Here is a 19,004-nt window from a genome sequence, read left to right as displayed (position 1 = left end):
AAGAAAAAATGGACTCCCTGATATTCATAAACATCTCTGCCTCTCTCTCTGCTGTGGCTCTTCTAATGAGCTATAAATCTCTGAGCAGAAGTTCAGGATCGCTCTACCCCATCTCCTCTTGGAGCATCGTTGTGTCTGCATGTGTGTGTTGATGGTTCTTGAAAGGTCATGTGGTGACGGTCCATATAAATACTGAGAGGCAGCAGTGGTAGACGGGGTAAGGACTAAACGAACCCCGCCCCTTTCTGCTGGCGGCTGCACTGAGCTCAGGCTCAAACCTGCCTGTGGTATCTTTGGGAAATACCTCGACCACAATAAGCACAGAGGGCTGCCAGACATTTAAACAGCGGGCCAGTTTCCTTACGTAACAGCGAAACAACTGAGGCACAACTTTAAATGTAAACAGGTTTGTCCACGATCGACTTACAGGACACGACAGTTCCCTCTGCTGGCTCTTCTGGCTGTGTACGCTTCCAATCTCGGTCTGGGAGCTTGAGTGAGACATCCCTTCAAAAAATGGCCTGAAAGACAAAATATTTCTTTTCTATTTGGTGATGAAAACACTTCCTATTTCAAATATGCTTTTAAGAACTAAATATGCGTTTCCTTCTATTTACAATGAGTCGGTTGAACCATATTTATTCGGAATAACGTGTTAAACCAGAAGTGCAAGAAAACCCGGGATGGCCTAACTTTCACCTTTACTGAAAATATTCTAGAACCATTTGTATCGTCACAATAAAAAAGATTGAGTTGGATGAGATTTTCGTCAAATCACACACACTACATCCTAAGTATGCGTGAAGTATTGATCGGCTTGAAGGAGCCGTAAATCTACCCGACTGAACAGACACAACCCTGAATGCCCAGAGAACAATCCAGTGGTTTATTAGACCGTGGTAAATAAACTGTACTTGTATAGCGCCTTCTAGGATTCTGCAACCCCCCAAAGCACTTTACAAAACATCCAGTCATTCACACATTCACACCCTGGTGGTGATGAGCTACAATGTAGCCACAGCTGTCCTGGAGCACACTGATGGATGCAAGGCTGCTGAGGACGGGTGCCACCAGTCCCTTTGACCCTTCGGCGGCTAAAGTTTATTTATTTTTTAATCCTTTATTTAAAGAGAGGACATTGCATATTTATGTAATACAACTGTAAAATGCCAGATTGTAGCCTAGGGCTAATTTCCATCTGCAGTCCTCTGGCAGGTTAATGTTAAAAGAGATAAGACAGACAACAATATACGTTTAGAAAAAACAGTTAAGAACATATTTTATTAAAAAGACAAGAGTAAAAACAAATTAAAGTATCATCTATGATTGCATCTTTGAGTTTCCTGTAGCCACAGTTTCAATTGTCTTTTGAAAGTAACAAAACTTGTGCTTTCTCTCACTTGAGTAGGAATGCTGTTCCAAAAAGTCGAGCCCTGGAATGACAGAACATTTTGAGAAAATGTTGTTCGCCTAAGAGGGAGCTCACAGTCACCTCTAACTGTAGCTCGAGTTACTCGGGAAGAGTCCCTATGTGGTTTTTGAATAATAAAACCATTCAGTGGTGGAGGGGCTAGACCATGAGTAACTTTGTAGAACAGGCAAGCAGATTTAAAATGTTTAAAATTTTGGAAACTGTAGAGAATATTTATCCAGAATCGGACAGTGATGGTACAACATTGGCTTTTTGTAGCAGGACTCAACAGGTCTGATAACCGAAGAGGCAGTAGTGTCTTGCCCAAGGACACAATGACTGCAAAAGACTCAGTGGGACTCAATCCCTCAACCCTCCGATTATGTGATGGACACTTAACTCCTCTGCCACCGTCGCCCCATCAGAGATGGTTGGTTATGAATGAAACTTCTGAGAAAAATAGCTCAACATGGTTTCACACAACCTTGGGTGAGGACACATCATAGGAAATATAATAGTTAATCAAATATGAGACAATAGTGGGATTTTTGTTGGGCGATAATGGTTTAAGTTGACGGTTGGTCAGTATGAAATCAAACAAAATCATTTTCTTGCTACAGTTTGTTTGAATTTCCCAGCATGCCTTGTGGTTTATAGTATTTAAAAGCAATCAGCTGTAATAATAAGCCCATTTCATGTCAGACATTTTGACTTAAAACATGAAAAACACGGGTTTGTTAATGAGGGCTGCATTCCATTTAGAAGAAACTGTGCTTGTATAGCCTAGAAATCTAGACCAACTGTAGCAGTAGCAGAAAGACTTTGCTCTGCAGGTCGGTCTAGCCATGCTCTATTGTAGCCTTAGTAGGTCTATCATTGGTCTGAGCAGTTTTGTGTCTGGCCAATCAGAGCGCTTTACGTTCGTAGGGTGGGCTTTGCACCGGAGCAGTGACGGAGAAAACTCACAGCAAAGATGGCGTCGGCTCAGGAATGGTGCTTGCTTGAAGGTGGCTTCGGCGTTAACTTTGAACGATTTATTAAATTTAACAATTTATTAGACAGCAGAATTCGTTGAAGTCGTTGTTGGACGCCATGACAACCCTTTTCTTATTCTACAGAGTGGACTGCCCACTGACGATGAATAGGTCACGCTTGTTGCTCTGATTGGTCCTAGCGCTATCCAGTTGCGTACAGAAACTGAAAATTCTGCCCATAAGAGAGCCGTTTCAATAGTTCATGGCCAGAACATATATTTACTACAGGTGGGCCACTATCGGCGTTAACGTGCTGCGTCAATGCTACGCTCTTAAACTCTCGATAAAAAAATCTCGCCATTAATCTATTCTCGAAGTTGGGTTGGGATCTGGGTCCATACTAAGTAAGCTATGATGATTGTCACATTGATATTCTAGCTCGGATGTATACACCGTCCCTTTTCTGTAATATACTTTTAGTGGAAGCAAAATAAAAACCAGATTATTGCACAAATAATTTGGCAAATATGTTCAAGTGGAAATACGCAGATTCATTGCGGGGGGGGGGGGGGGGGTGTTAACCTGGCATGCAGGGTTTGAATAACGGCAGCTAGCCCGGCTTACCTGAAAGGGTGACAGGCTCCACTGCCTTAACTTACACACCCACGAGGAGCCCGAAAATATATAGTTTCTACCTATATTACATTAATTATACAGACTCTCGGCATACCGGAGATTCTTTCTAGCATCCAGGACGTAGAGCGTTGAAGCGCTCCTGGCTGTGTCCTGCGCATGGCCACAGAAACATTCTCAAAATGACGCCACCAAAAAATTTATATATAATTAACACACAATCCTTCAAGTCTGCTCAAATTCTTGCTGGTACTTTCTGTCTTTTATTCGAGCATGACGCACTTCGCTGCAGCAGAACTGATCGCCTGTGGCCCACTCCGCTGTTTTGCGGTGGGTAGATGACTTTTTCTGCTTAGTTAAAAAGTAACTCATGAGGTGAAAGAGTAGGAAGCCAGGCAACGGTTTTTCTGTAGGACTGAGAGGAGATGCAGGAAGATGAGAGGCAGACGGGACAGCAAAACAGACAAAGAATGAAATAACACAACAAAGAACTTGAGAGATAAAAGGAAGTGACGTCACCATCACCGGCGACCTCTGGAGATGGCTAGAACTACTAACTGAAACATGTAAGTAAACAAATAATTTTTACTGAACTGTGTAAGAAAAGAACAAAAAATGGATTACAGACAAAAACGCAGTATGAACGCACAAAAGAGAAAACAAAGAGCTTGAAAAGGAAATGGAAGGCAGATTTATCCCACTACATGCTTTACCCTTTTAGAGCAATCATTAGCTGCGTTTTCATGTGGCAAATTTCCTCAATCCGATTGAAATCTTGGTTGATCGGAATTTCCGAATCTCTGTTCACATGGACACGAACTGAAATGATCCGATCATGCCGTGCGTACATACGCACCAAGCATTTAATCCGATTAAATATGCGCATGTAAACGTGGCTATTTATGAGCATGTAATATTTATATATTTGATACAATTCAGATCACCGTCAAAACCCCCTCCTTTCCACCGGAGCCGTCAGCAGCACGTCTCGCTCGCGTAAGCTGCTGCTTGGCCCTTCCCACGAGACGCGAAGCAGCAGGGGAGCAGCTGTCACCGACAGAGCACGAAGTCACGCGACATTAGCAAAATCACGCGTGACTTCATCAGACTTCTGTATGACAGAGGTCCATACAGAAAAAAAATCACGTTATTAACTAGCATAAACTCACCATCTTGCCCCAAAACCGCAGATACGTCACTCCATGCGTTATCCTTCTTGACGTTGTCTTTATGAAAACTGTGACTGGGATCAAACAGGATTGGGTACTTCTCCACTTCAGTAATCAACCTTTCGTCGTCCATTATGGGAAAACAAAGGAGACCGCTAGCTAGGTGATAACTTTTTTTTAAAGTAAAGCAACCGGAAGGCAGTACGTTTCTTTATTCTGAAAATCTCGGGAGCTTCGCTCCGTTTCCACGTCCGATTTCCTGTTTTTCCTTCTCCAAAAATGACCGTGACCTACTGACCCGTTTCCGAGGCGTAGCGCGTAGAAAATAGAACCGGCGTGTAAGGGCCGCGACATGCTGCTCCTGAGACGCGGCCGACTCGCGCTGCTGACGGCTCCGGTGGAAAAGGTTCTGCTGACCACAGCGGTTCCTATCAGCAGCCATGACGTGCTGCTGCAGTAACGTGCTGCTGACGGCTCCGTCACGGCTCCGGTGGAGTCCCACACCCAGGGCTGTATCAAGGCATTTTAGGGGCCAACCTCACTGGGCTCCCCCTCTGTGTAATTCCTACCCTGCTAGCACAGACCCCTGTTTCAGCTGATTCTCCCATTTTAATACAAAGCAACAACAGGGCTCATGGATAAAAACCGAGTCTGAATCTCCCCCCCCCCCCCCCCCCCCCCACGCTGTGCAGTCGTGAGACCCACAGATCAGCTGATCAAGAGGCAGAGAAAAAGGATAAATCTTCAATCGAATTTTTATATTGTCACCAATAAAACACACCAAAGCATCCTTGTACTTGCAGTCATAACCAGAGTTAAGACCGGGGCTTGTGTGAGCAAAAAATAAACCATGAAAAACGGTTCAGTGAATCAGGAAGGCAGAAAGAAATTTAATTTGTTTTTACATTTTTCACTTAAGTTCAAACTGTTTAGAATTGTGTTCGTTTGTCACGTTTAGCTTGTGAAAAATATCTTCAGCTTTAATAATTGTGAGAATTTTTCTGTTGCATTGTTTGGAAAAATGACCATCATAACAATTAGATGGTTTTGTACTTTTTAAAATAAGTTTTGAATGTGAAACTTTGCTTAAATGGAATTATATCGTTTTTAGAAGTAATTTTATTTATTTGTGAAGCATTTTGGAAACAGGAGATAAGAAGCCCCTGGTCTAATGTGCCACCTGGCTTAGGAAACCTGTTCTCAAAGACATCCTTTTAGTCATTCCTTAGGTAGCACACACATTATGAATGGCAGACTTCAAACTAGCCATTTTAATCTAGATTATTCTAGATTAATTCCAACATTACAGTCAGATTAATCTAGATTAAACATTTTTTATCTATGCCCACACCTAATATTTACATATGTAGGATGGCTCACCAAGCTAATTCTTTTACAGCATAGATCATATAGCTCCACAAGTGGAACCATTGTCTATCGTAAAAACAAAAAAGCGAGTGAGTTTATGACGGATGACCTTCTCAAGGTTAACGTTTGTGTACAAACATACTTGAGTTTGGGCTTCGGGGTGCTCAGCACACTGTCGTTATCATCGATCTCCGGCCCACTGTCGCTCTGGTTGTACACCTCCAGACTGTCGTAGAGTAAGTCCAGATCCTCCTCCACCTCCTGGGTCTGGTCCACTGGGTCAGAGTCCAGAACCTGCCACACAGAGACTCATGCATTAAGCAGCACCAAGAAAAGAGCACTGAGGGTTATAAAATAAGAGAACTTTGTATTAAATGCATCCTTTGTTTAGGTCTGAGCGAGGTAATTAAAAGGTGGGTGAATGTTAGACAAGAGATGAGGTGCTGCACAGCGGGGAAGTGCATCACAGGAGCTGCACACAAGCAGGCTTTTGGACTAATCAGGTGATTAATGCCACTCCATAAGAGCCGGAGCAGGCGGGAAGCAGATACACAGTCTGCCTCTCCTCCTCCTCCTCCTCCTGCTGCTGACTAAGTATTTATAGAGAGGTAGCTTTGCACATTACCCAGCCACAAGGAGGAGATTAGTGACAGGGAACGTGATAAAAGATCACTGGGCCACCTGGAGCTTCCAGAACCATCCATCCAGAAAAATACAATGTTGATTCCCCAACCACAGATGCCTAACATTACAATTAATCTAAGAGATTCTCTCTCTCTCTCTCTCTCTCTCTCTCTCTCTCTCTCTCTCTCTCTCTCTCTCTCTCTCTCTCTCTCTCTCTCTCTCTCTCTCTCTCTCTCTCTCTCTCTCTCTCTCTCTCTCTCTCTCTCTCTCTCTCTCTCTCTCTCTCTCTCTCTCTCTCTCTCTCTCTCTCTCTCTCTCTCTCTCTCTCTCTCTCTCTCTCTCTCTCTCTCTCTCTCTCTCTCTCTCTCTCTCTCTCTCTCTCTCTCTCTCTCTCTCTCTCTCTCTCTCTCTCTCTCTCTCTCTCTCTCTCTCTCTCTCTCTCTCTCTCTGTGTGTGTGTGTGTGTGTGCGTGTGTAACGATGGGTAGTTTACATCTTACTTATGAACCATAAAATGTGAGATTCCATAGAGTTAGGATACATCAATCTGGTGGATCTTTGACTATTTTAACCAGAAGATCAGAACTTTTTATTGCAGGGATTAAGCAACACTTTCCGAGGAAAGCGAGAGAGTCAGGTTTATAATAGTTAAGAAATTTATTTCTACACAATTTAAACAAGACTAACTTAAACACTCTGTGTACTGATGGACTAGGTGGAGTTAGACGTGAGATGATGGTGTGTGTGTGTGTGTGTGTGTGTAATGTTGTTATCAGAACCTTAGGATCCGGAGGAGCATTTAGTTCTGAGTGGGAGTGAATGCTTCGCTCTGAACTTTAGTCGGAGATTTATAACACACATGAAACGCCATCTGTCGGTCTACGTACCCCAGGGGAAACCTCCGTTAGATCCAGAATGTCGAGGTCCTCTTGGACCCTCCTTTGAACCAAAGCCGGTAGAAAAGCAGCGGTGCCGACCAAACTAGTCTTGGAATGCTTCCAGGCCACGACAGGTTATTATTGGCGTCAGTGAGACCCTGAAGGGGTCATGAGGTTCAGCTTTTATTCTGAAGGAACCGTGTGGTCAGGTGTAACGTGCGACAGATTTTATCCAGCTTGTCGAGGTTCTTTTTGTTTGAAGAGGAAGTCCGGATGGCCGGTCTGAGACTTCTCTAGAACGCTTGAACTAAAGAAAAGGTGGCGTGGGATAGTTTTTATAATTGTCAAATGTTGGTTTACTGGTGAATCAGAATTTGAAATGCAAAAGAGGGTTTATACAAACACCACAGATAACCACGCCTAGCCAGAAACGAAGGTTCTGATTGGATCAGACAAAAGGAAATGTGTCGTGTGACTTTAGCATTACGTGTCATCACGTGTCAAGTGCAGCTGTCCAAGATTATAATAACTTGTAAAATATTACTGATCACAGGATTAGAATATCAAGTAATTACATTGTTATTTCACAGATTGACTGAACAATGGGCTCACATTATAACTGGTAATAACAAAGTTTTTTGATGATGTGTTTATCAAAAGAATTCTCCGTCTTGTCTTGAGCTGTAAAGAGGTGAAGCAGTTCAGAGGAGCAGAGTGCATGAAAGACCTTGGTCACCATCTCATGTAGATTAGGCTGTCAGAGACTTTATGTCTCTGCTCGAGCAGACGCAGCAGATCATGACCTTTAGGTCAAAAACAGGACATTTCATGACCCTACAGCGTGTGTGTGTGTGTGTGTGTGTGTGTGTGTGTGTGTTTTACTACTGATATTTGCAGATTGTGACAATTAAGCAGGGCGATTCAATTCTGGGCCTGAAGGGCCGGTATCCAGCACGTTTTAGATTTAACCCTGCTTCAACACACCTGATTTCAATCAGCAGGTGATTAACAGACTTCTGCAGGCCCTGATGAGCTGCTGCACATGTGATTCAACCACTGAATCTAGTGTGTTGGACTAGAGAAACCACTAAAACGTGCTGAATATCAGCACCCCAGGCCCAGAATTGAATAGCCCTGCAATAAAGCAAATGTTTCACTTTATTTTTAAAAAACTAGGTTCATTCTAACAGCTTAAAAGTAAGTAGACGTCCTAATTTTGACCCAATTATGACACATCAATACATCAATAAGGTCAATTTATAAGTCAGGGTTGGTCCAACCCAGGGGTTCTCAATCCTGGTCCTGAAGGGCCAGTGTCCTGCATGTTCCAGATGTTTTCCTGCTTCAACACACCGGATTGACAGCCTTCTGCGGAGCTTCATGAGCTGCTGCACAGGTGACTCAACCACTGAATCTAGCGTGTTGGAGCAGAGAAACCTCTAAAACGTGCTGGATACTGGCCCTCCAGGACCAGAATTGAGCACCCTTGTCCTAACATCACCTCCCACTTTGCCTCGTGATTCAACATCAAACATGTTAAGAAATTCCCAGTCAGGTGATAAATAAAAAACTGTTTTTATTTAGAGGGAATGAGGGTGATTTAGGGGCAGCAGTAGCTCAACAGGTTGAGCAGGTTGTCCAGGAATCGGAAGGTTGCAGGTTCGATCCCGGCTCCGGACAGAGAATTCTGCTGTTGTGCCCTTGGGCAAGACACTTAACCCCCCTTGCCTGCTAGTGGTGGTCGGAGGGACCGGTGGCGCCTGTGCTCGGCTGTCTCGCCTCCGTCAGTGCGCCCCAGGGCAGCTGTAGCTACATCGTAGCTCATCGCCACCAGTGTGTGAATGGATGAATGATGCACTGTAGTGTAAAGCGCTTTGGAGTCCTTCCTCTGAGAGGCACTAAACAAGTGCGGGTCATTTATCATTCAGCTTTATTTCATAAAATATTGTGATAAATCGCTCAAATATAACCGTAAGACTATTCTATGACCCAGTTCTACCTGCAGCTTTAGTGTGACAGTGATTTTTATTCCCGATTCTCCTCCTGACAGCGATGCATTCACTCCCATGCAGCAGTTCAGTGAGTCGATACTGAGATCATGTTTTGCTGCCCCATCGGCTATTTAATAACCTCAGGAGTCACAGCTAACTGGAAACTTCATAGCAGAGGGGTCAAAGAATTCCAGAGGAGCACCGTGAAACAAACGCTCTTTGACAATAAATGTCCCACTTGAAAGAAAAAGCAAATGATCTATTCATAACTCACCTCATCGGAGACTTTGAACCTTTTCAGCAAAGCCACAAACTTCTGCTTGAAGTTAGGTTGCTGCAACGAGACAAAAAAGGCTGATAATGAGAGAAATAATTCAGATCAAGACCACAATAACAGCTGGGCTTTACATCATCCCAGTTCACTGGGTCACTTAATGCATGTGAAGACCACTAGAACCAGTCCAGTGGTCATTTACATGCTCATCCACCTAATGGTTTAAACAAATGAACACGCCGTGTTCCTTCTCCTAAAAGTCCACGCTAAAGTACGCACAGGTCTACAGTTATTCTCAGCCAATGATTGGCAAACATAAAGCTCAGTTTGGCCGAAGTGTGTGTGAGGGAGACCAACCCTGGTCATGGAGGTGGTTCGGATCATTTTTCGCCGGTTTTTCTTGGGCTTCCTGACTTCATCGTCTTCATCATACATGTCCTGGAATTCAAACAAACACATTAACCACATAAACTAAACAATCCCAAACGGGATTTTATTTATTAAGGGTGGAGTGGGAGATTTTTTGCTGAGGCATTGTTTACATTATTGCTTGAAATGCTCTTCACATATCGACGATAAATGATGCGTTTTGTCAAAAATTAAAGGTTTAAATTTTTTCTGAAATGTACCATCGTGGAAAAGCCTCAATCAACGGGAACGTCCTGTTCTTAATGTTTGGGTCCACATCCATCCATACCCCCCCCCCCCCCCCCCCCCAAAAAAACCTCTCCGTGTGCTCAAATCATGTGTTCTTGGCTCAGGACAGCTGAACAGGTTTCCTGCTCATTGGCCTTGGAGGCTACCTGGCTTACCAGAAAATTAACGAGCTTTCGAGGAATATTGGCCTGATCCCGGAGCTCAGAGATAGTTTGCACCGCGCTGTGAATTCACAGACTCACATAATTGTTGAGATGAATCGTAAGCTTGGGACTTTGGCCGAGATTCATTCATTGGCACAAAAGATGGATGCCATCAAGGATAGAGTGGACGAATCAGCACAGATTGGGATAGTTTAATGTCCATTATTGGGATTTTGAGAGGTTGAGGACTAAGGAACTCTAAAACAAAGAGGAAATTATCTCTGTCTGGCCCCAAAACAATTTCTAATCAGAATCTGGCGCCCTTGAGCCTGCAAGGCTCCAACGAAAACTTCCCCCTCAGAAGATGTGTGGAATGTGCCGTCGCTATGGCAACTCAACTCTGTCTCCTATCCCAGCTTGGGCGGGACTGCGGGAAGGCCGCTGAAACGTTCCAGGGTCACTGCAACCCTCCAACCCTCAATGTTCCTCCCCCTATCCACACTGAGGTGACAGGCACTGCTTATCGTGGCTGCAGGAACTGAAGTGGGGATAGTCCCAACCCACCACCCCACCTAGTGGACACTTATGTTGTGTTGTCTGAAGTCTGTTGCATCTCTGTCTGAGGTGTTTTTTTGCAGAGCAAAGCTGCCCTCCCTGTGGAGGGTAGCTCTGAAGTGCCTTTTTTCCCTCCACCTGAACCAATCCTCATGTAACCCTCTTATCTCTATTAAGGTAGCGCGACTCAGGGTTGCGAATGACCACAGTCACCAATTCTTGTCATGTGTCTTGCCCATGTATGTCTGATCTCTGAATTGTGTGTACTGAAACTCTAATTTCCCTCTGGGATTAATAAAGTATCTTTGATTGATTGATTGATGTTGGAGAGAAGCTGCCTAGCGTGCTGGACAGAATATTTGGTTCAGTTTGTCGTTTGCAAATTTTATTTAAGGAGTTGTTTCACCTTTTTTTTTATATAGAATCTGGTTCTGTTCTTGCTGGGAAACATTTAGGTGATGGACCTGTTGTCTGCCAACACAGCCTGTCCTCTGTCAGCTGGCAGAGCCTTCCATCAGGCCGTTGGCTTGGCAACGTGTATGTGTATGTTGGTGGCGCCGGAAGGGCAGAGACGAGAGCGGTTGAGAGGAGGTCCGGGACTGGTTCTGGAAGTTTTGACCTGATGTTTGTGGGGTTTTCCCAGATTGGTGGTGGCACTGCTTTTATTTCGAAGCTATGAACAAACCAAGAAAGCTAAAAACTACCTAACATTTCACCGTGAACACTCCACACTATATTAGCTTGTGGCAGAAAAGGAGACAACGTGTTGAAAATGTAAAACTAAACCCTCTGTAAAAAGCATTGTGTGTTCCTGTATTCTGGAGGTGTGGCTTAAGGGGAAAAGCCTGAAGAAAGAGCGTTGGACCTTTGGATTGTGAACATTCAAAAGAAGGAAAAAAAGGAAGAAAAAAAAAGGAAAAAAAGGATTGTGTACATTCATAGAAAGTAGATTGCTTGCTAGAAAACATCTCCTATTCCACTTTAAATAGCGTAAAATAAACGAGCACAACCCCCAAATGTCTCCCATGGTCATCCAGAATTTTGTGTTTTAGGATTTTTGTCTCAGACAGCACAGGAAACTGGAGTTTTGTCAGGACCCAGGTATATACTGGCACCAACCTGGGCATGAACAGCGTCATCGCTGGCCTCCTGCTCCGAGGAGTAGCTGTCGTCATCGTCCTCTGAATCATTATCCATGTCAGGGGAGCGGTCTGAGGTAGAGCAGGAAAAACATGTGGACATGTCAAAATACTGAGAGAGGTCTGGCATTTTTCAAACGGCATCATAATGAACCAGACTGGACCCGACGAAGGTCTAACGGAGGAGCAGATCCCTGAAATATTGACAGACTGTGTTTAGACTGGAGCTTAATTACATTCAGCACTGAATTTTATTCAGAAAATCTTATTTAAATTACAAGTAGGAGAAAAACTGCTAGAGATATGATTAACAGGGTATCTGCAGGTTTAAGGGAGCCAAATTTAAGACTTTTTAAGACCTTTTTTAAGGCCAATTTGACCAAATTTAAGCTACTTTTTAAAATTAAATTTAAACTATAATTTCCAGCTATTGCGAATGTGGGATTAGCCATCCAGTTACCATAAAAGTTGCACGTCCCCATGGCGCAATCTCCCACTAGCTTAACCAGCTAATGTGCTCATCTAAAAAAGCCCCCTACCAACTGAATGTGTACGGTTCCGCTTATGCCAATATCATACACAAAAAATGCTGAACACTAACTAGAAATTCATGAAAATTGAAATAAAATAATCTTGTTTATTGTGTCTTTGGTAATTTAAGACCTTTGGAAACTGTATTTAAGGATTATTAGTCATTTTTAAGGATTTTTAAGGCCTTAAATTTGGAAAAGCCAATTTAAGACTTTTTAAGACTTTTTAAGGACCCGCGGATACCCTGGATTAAAGATAACGTTAACGATGTTACTGATGAGCTTGGTTTATCTTGATTTACTTTAGTTAATTATTTACACGACAAGATGTTTTCTTCTTGTAAATTTTAGGACAGATTAAATAATTTCTTCTAATTCAGGGAGTCTGTTGCGTTTATGACAAAGGGAACCATTTTTACCATTTCTCCAACTAAATATCATTTCTGAAGAGCTGCAAAATTGAGTCAACCCTTAAACTGAAGAACTTGTGTTATTTTTCATTTTTGAAAATTACAAAAAAGGAATAAAATCGTTTCTGAAGTGAAACCGCTGCAGTGGTCTGGAAGCCTCATGCAAGAAGGCAAAAATACATCCTTTTTCTATATAAAGGACTTAAAAACATCCATCTGCTCCTGATTCTAATGAAGCCCAAGTCCACATGGTCCAGAATTGATGTAATGAATAGATGTCGCCATCTTGTTCCATTTTGTCTCATCATCCCGCCCACCAGATGATTGGCCCACAAAGTGGATACAGTGCTATGATTGGCCCACCATTGTGGACCAATCACAGCACTCTATCAGCTTGAAACCCCTATACAGGGTATCTGCAGGTTTAAGGGAGCCGAATTTAAGACTTTTTAAGACCTTTTTTAAGGCCACTTTGACCAAATTTAAGCTATTTTTAAAAATAAATTTAAGCTATAATTTCCAGCTATTGCCTGGAACCGGCGCTAACCACGTCGTGAACGTGGGATTAGCCATCCAGTTACCATTAAACTTGCACTTCCCCATGGTGCAAGCTCCAACTAGCTTAAACAGCTAATGTGCTCATCTAAAAGTAGCCCCCTTTCACAACCAACTGAATGTGTACGGTTCCGCTTACGCCAACATCGTACACAAAAAATGCTGAACACCAACTAGAAATTCACGAAATTTTTACAGAAATAAAAAAAATCTTGTTTATTGGGTCTTTGGTAATTTAAGACCTTTGGAAACTGGATTTAAGGATTATTTGTCATTTTTAAGGATTTTTAAGGCCTTAAATTTGGAAAAGCTAATTTAAGACTTTTTAAGAAAGCTGCAAGGGGCTGCGGAGGTTGCAATGGAGCGTTCCTAAACCACACTTTTCAAAGCAAGAACTTGGTCTAGATCGCTAGGCTATCATTAACTGTCATCGGTAAATACTGAGAGGGATCTTGAGGCCTGAGAGGGATCCTGTTCTGTGTTACTAGGTGGGATGGATGCCATTAAAGACAGAAGAAAGATAAACATCTTTTCTTCCCTTCCTCATTCACAGTGACACTCGTTTAATGCTTGGTGCATGAGCTCATCTGTTGTGTTTGAGTGGCCTCCTTAATAACATCCAGAAGAGCGGCGGATCGCCACGGCACAAGCTGGACCTGACGTCCCGCCTCCTAACCCCACCCAAATCCCAAGTCCAGAATTAGAGCGTTGTAAGCCAATAGCCCCAACATCTGTTCAACTCTCACATCAACGTTACAGCCACAGCTGAAGAGAATAACATATCCTTGGCAATAAGATGTCCCTGGATTAACGGCTTGTTCTGTCCTCAGTTAGGAAACATGAGCCAGGAGGGAGGAGTGGGCAGAGAGGCCACAGCGGGGAGCGCCGACTCTGGGATGAAGGCTGAAACAACACCAAGAACTCAGCTGGGTCAAGCCGAGCAGCGCCCACCTGAGGTTTTGGTCTTGCGGCCAGCCTGTCCACTGCCGTCCTCGTGGTCGATGGGCTGGCTGGACAGAGAGAAAACGCTGATCTCTGCGACACGCACTGGTGCGTCCTTCACGTTGCTATGGAGACCTAGAATCTGGCCCCCGTCAGTCGGGTGCTGCATCACCTGGGCACAGTTCAACATGGAGGCTGGGCACTTAAATCACAAAATGCTTTTTTCATCCCTAGAAGAGAAAATCCATCTGTTCACAGTTCTGACATTAAAAGAGTCTAACGGCAGATTACAAGCTGACTAGACACACATCTGTAAATAAACCTTCATTAGAAAAATACTGCTTTTCCAATCTGAACGCCTTAACGAGCCGAAGCCAATCGGCTCGTATTAGCCCGTCCAACTGTGAGACGTGGTTTAAATAAGCCGTTTGGAATTAAATGACAAAGAATGAGCTTTCTTTGTCATTTTTCTCTGGAGTTTGATGAGTCGCTGTAGAGGGAGTGGGCTCATTTTGCTCAGCCGCTGGCAGGGGTGCACTTGACGGCTCCAATAAGTGACTTCCTCTTACGCGGCGCTCGCATAGCTCCAGAACAGGGACACAGGAGGGTTTATTCTACTGCAGATTACCCACCAGGATGCAATAATGGCCAAATTAGCTAACGTGGGTCGTTTCTCAGCAGCAGACACAGAAACACGGCTGAGTGGTATTTCATAACACAACGGCGCATTAGTCTTGTTTTCAGATGCCAATCAATTCCCGTCCCCGAGGCTGGTGGAAAATAACTTTGACTGGGAGAGGGACAGCACATCTGCTGCAGTAATTAGAAAAAAAAAGGAGTGACAGCACCTGTATTGTTCCAAATCAAGATGGCACATGCAATCAACGTTTCACTGTCTGCCTTCATGCATCTCCTCTGCAGATATAACGAGTTTGCTATTTTGGTTCAGAGAGCGGTTTTCATCGATCTACATCAGCTGTGTGAGGCCAAATTTCCACCAGTCAATCGTCAAATCGTTACGGCGCTTTAGTTCTGCAGGGTGGCAGCGACGCCGACTGTTAGAGAAACACGTCGTTTCAGGGTACGGGATCAAAAGTAAAGTCAATACATGTAGATTTTATTCAAACTAGCAGTATTATTTCAACATGTCTGCATGCGTGAAGGCACCGCTTCTAGAAAACCCTATATGAAGGAACCAACAGATGGTCCATAATTTCACACCGCAGCGTGTGAGGAGAATGAATCACAGGAGCTTTTTCTCTCTCTGGCGCGCAGAAACAAGGTGGCTGTTTGCTGTCAGAAGCAGCAACCTCAGAGCAAAATGACATGGTCCGATAGAGAAACAGCAGACAAAGACAAGTTGAAAGGAAAGCAGTGAGCCGCTGCACCGTACCTCAGCCATGTTGATCACTCCTACGGCTAAAGTTTTGTAGCCCAGGATGGTCCGGTTTTTGTAACGTTTCCGTCTCTGCAGCATAATCTGTAGCCGGTTGGCATCCCTCTTAAGAAAATGAGGGTACTGGTGATATAAAAAAGAAATATAGTCAGATTTCAGTACATTTAATATGTCCAAACTTGTCTAAAGCATTAAAGCATTCAGTGCATGAATTGTACAGAAACCTCTTTGCCAAAATGCCCTTTCTGTCGTTTACATTTACCGTATTTTCCGGACTATAAGCCGCTACTTTTTCCCACGCTTTGAACCATGCGGCTTACAATGAGGTGCGGCTTTAGTCAACCAGAAAGGATGGATGCTGGAAAGTCTAATGAAGGAATGGTTAAAGGAGTGCTACGGAAAGCACCCAGGAGGATTTCTTTCACAGTTAAACGGCGCTGCTTGTTTTCCCAGCTTCACCCCGGGATGATGACAGCAACAAGGAAAGCGACACGGACATCGCCACAGAAAAGGTGTGTGACGAAGCTCTTCTGAGGCTGTTCAACTCCGACACTGAAGAAGAGGACTTCAGTGGTTTCGGAGCGCAGGAGGACGATGAATAAACTAATCAATAGCTTTTCTGTTTTGTTTGATACTGATCAGCTCAGTTACGTTCAGTTAGACTACGTTTTCAATCCAGTAGATATCTGCGGCTTTTAGCCCGGTGCGGCTTACAATGGGGTGCGCTCTATAGTCCGGAAATTATGGTAGTTATATTCTCAGATGTCAGACCCAGAGCTGGAAATGAGTCCATCTTTCATCCACAGCCCCTTTTCTCCATACCCACCTGTAGCCAGAAGCTAGAGCGCGTCTTGACTAGACGGTTTCTGACAGCAAAATCGTCGACTTGTTTCACCCTCCGGGTCTACAACTACTTCTTGAAGTTACCTTGTAAGTTAAGGTTTTACTTTAAAATGGACTGTTTTTCCCAAAACGGTTGCCAATAAGAAGAATTCTGGAGCTACTCCTCTTTTTACTCTGCTTCTAAGGAGTCAAACTTTGTTAAAGTGTTATGGCGTATTATCTCATGGATTTCAAAAAGTGGACATTTTTATTTGCTGTGCCTGTTTAGTTTTTATTTTTTACAAGTGGACATTGTTCTTTGAGCCATTATACACTCAACAAAACATAAACGCAACACCTTTGTTTCTGCTCCGATTTTTCATGAGATGGACTTAAAAGATCTAAAATTCATTCCAGATACACAATATTACCATTCCTCTCAAACATTGTTCACAAATCAGTCTAAATGTGTGATAGTGAGAACTTCTGCTTTGCTGAGATAATCCATCCCACCTCACAGGTGTGCCACATCAGGATGCTGATCTGACATCATGAGTAGTGCACAGGTGTGCCTTATACTGCCCACAATAAAAGGCCACCCTGGAATGTGCAGTTTTTTTGCTTTATTGGGGGTCTGGGGACTCTAAACCGGTCAGTATCTGGTGTGACCACCATTTGCCTCATGCAGTGCAACACATCTTCTTCGCATAGAGTTTATCAGGTTGTCAATTGTGGCCTGTGGAATGTTGGTCCACTCCTCTTCAATGGCTGTGCGAAGTTGTTGGATATTAGTGGGAACCGGTACACGCTGTCACATACGCCGGTCAAGCACATCCCAAACATGCTCAACGGGTGACATGTCCGGTGAGTATGCTGGCCATGCAAGAACTGGGACATTTACAGCTTCCAAGAACTGTGTACAGATCCTTGCAACATGGGCCGTGCATTATCTTGCTGAAACATGAGGTGATGTTCATGGATGTATGGCACAACAATGGGCCTCAGGATCTCATCACGGTATCTCTGTGCATTCAAAATGCCATCAATAAAATGCACCTGTGTTCTTCGTCCATAACAGATGCCTGCCCATACCACAACCCCACCACCACCATGGGCCACTCGATCCACAACATTGACATCAGCAAAGCGCTCACCCACACGACGCCACACACACTGTCCGCCATCTGCCCTGAACAATGTAAACCGAAATTCATCCGTGAAGAGAACACCTCTCCAACGTGTCAGATGCCATCGAATGTGAGCATTTGCCCACTCAAGTCTGTTACGGCGACAAGCTGGAGTCAGGTCAAGACCCCGATGAGGACGACGAGCATGCAGTTGAGCTTCCCTGAGATGGTTTCTGACAGTTTGTGCAGAAATTGTTTGGTTATGCAAACCAATTGTTTCAGCAGCTGTCTGAGTGGCTGGTCTCAGACGATCTTGGAGGTGAACCTGCTGGATGTGGAAGTCCTGGGCTGGTGTGGTTACACGTCGTCTGCGGTTGTGAGGCCGATTGGATGTACTGCCATATTCTCTGAAACGCCTTTGGAGACGGCTTATGGTGGAGAAATGAACATTCAATGCACGAGCAACAGATCTGGTTGACATTCCTGCTGTCAGCATGCCAATTGCACACTCCCTCAATGCTTGTGGCATCTGAGGCATTTTGCTGTGAGACAAAACAGCACATTCCAGGGTGGCCTTTTATTGTGGGCAGTATAAGGTACACCAGTGCACTACTTATGATGTCGGATCAGCATCTTGATGTGGCACACCTGTGAGGTGGGATGGATTATCTCAGCAAAGCAGAAGTTCTCACTATCACACATTTAGACTGATTTGTGAACAATGTTTGAGAGAAATGGTAATATTGTGTATCTGGAATGAATTTTAGATCTTTACGTCCATCTCATGAAAAATCGGAGCAGAAACAAAGGTGTTGCGTTTATATTTTTGTTGAGTGTATATCACATAAAACTATGCTGGGGCTCAAAATGGTCCAGGAGCCCTGATAAATGGCCAACCAACCCAATAATAAAGCCTTACAAAGGAGAGACTGGTTTTCCCGCCCACTCTAGCCAGGACATGAATAATGAATGAACTGCATGCTGATTGGCTGGTTTAAGCTTGGTTTATGCTTGACGCATTCACTTTCCACTTGGTGATGCGGCTCGCGGATGGAACGTGCTTCACAACTTGCAGCGTTTATGGTTGTCTCTGCGGTGAGCCAATATTCTCCCAAACTGAACGGGGCAGCATGGAGCTCTACGGCATGCATCCAACACTACACCATAGTAGAAGTAAAAATTACTGTTGTTTACAAAATGGCATTCCAGCATTTTTCCACAGTGTCCTCGTCTTTTCCGACAGTGCGAGCTATTTCTCTCCAAGAATTATTAACAACATGTTGATCACGGTGATCTCTGAGAGCTGAATCATACAAATGTCTGTATTTACGAACCTCTGCCATACTAGTTCTTGCCAGGCCGCCATGTTTTTCTGCGTCCGACCGTCTGCGTGGTTAGAAAATTTCT

The 19,004-nt window shown here is 43.9% G+C and overlaps 1 protein-coding gene across 3 annotated transcripts in view; it reads right to left on the bottom strand.

Annotated features, from left to right (window-relative positions):
• si:ch211-126j24.1 (phosphofurin acidic cluster sorting protein 2) overlaps nucleotides 1–19,004 on the bottom strand; it is a 90,412-nt gene that overhangs the window by 21,754 nt on the left and 49,654 nt on the right. For 2 of the 3 annotated variants that reach the window (XM_054750831.2, XM_054750832.2), the window contains exons 4-10: nucleotides 15,646–15,771; nucleotides 14,267–14,424; nucleotides 11,796–11,892; nucleotides 9,679–9,759; nucleotides 9,322–9,381; nucleotides 5,698–5,849; nucleotides 428–521 (exon numbers count right to left, since the gene is read on the bottom strand). In XM_054750831.2, coding sequence (XP_054606806.1) covers nucleotides 428–521; nucleotides 5,698–5,849; nucleotides 9,322–9,381; nucleotides 9,679–9,759; nucleotides 11,796–11,892; nucleotides 14,267–14,424; nucleotides 15,646–15,771 — 768 coding nt within the window. Of the gene's footprint in view, nucleotides 1–427; nucleotides 522–5,697; nucleotides 5,850–9,321; nucleotides 9,382–9,678; nucleotides 9,760–11,795; nucleotides 11,893–14,261; nucleotides 14,425–15,645; nucleotides 15,772–19,004 lie in introns of all 3 variants that reach the window. The other variant, XM_070542154.1, reaches the window with a different exon arrangement.

Source organism: Nothobranchius furzeri, chromosome 12, assembly GCF_043380555.1.
Source record: "Nothobranchius furzeri strain GRZ-AD chromosome 12, NfurGRZ-RIMD1, whole genome shotgun sequence".
Taxonomy (NCBI): domain Eukaryota; kingdom Metazoa; phylum Chordata; class Actinopteri; order Cyprinodontiformes; family Nothobranchiidae; genus Nothobranchius; species Nothobranchius furzeri.
This window is presented reverse-complemented; position numbering and strand designations above follow the sequence as displayed.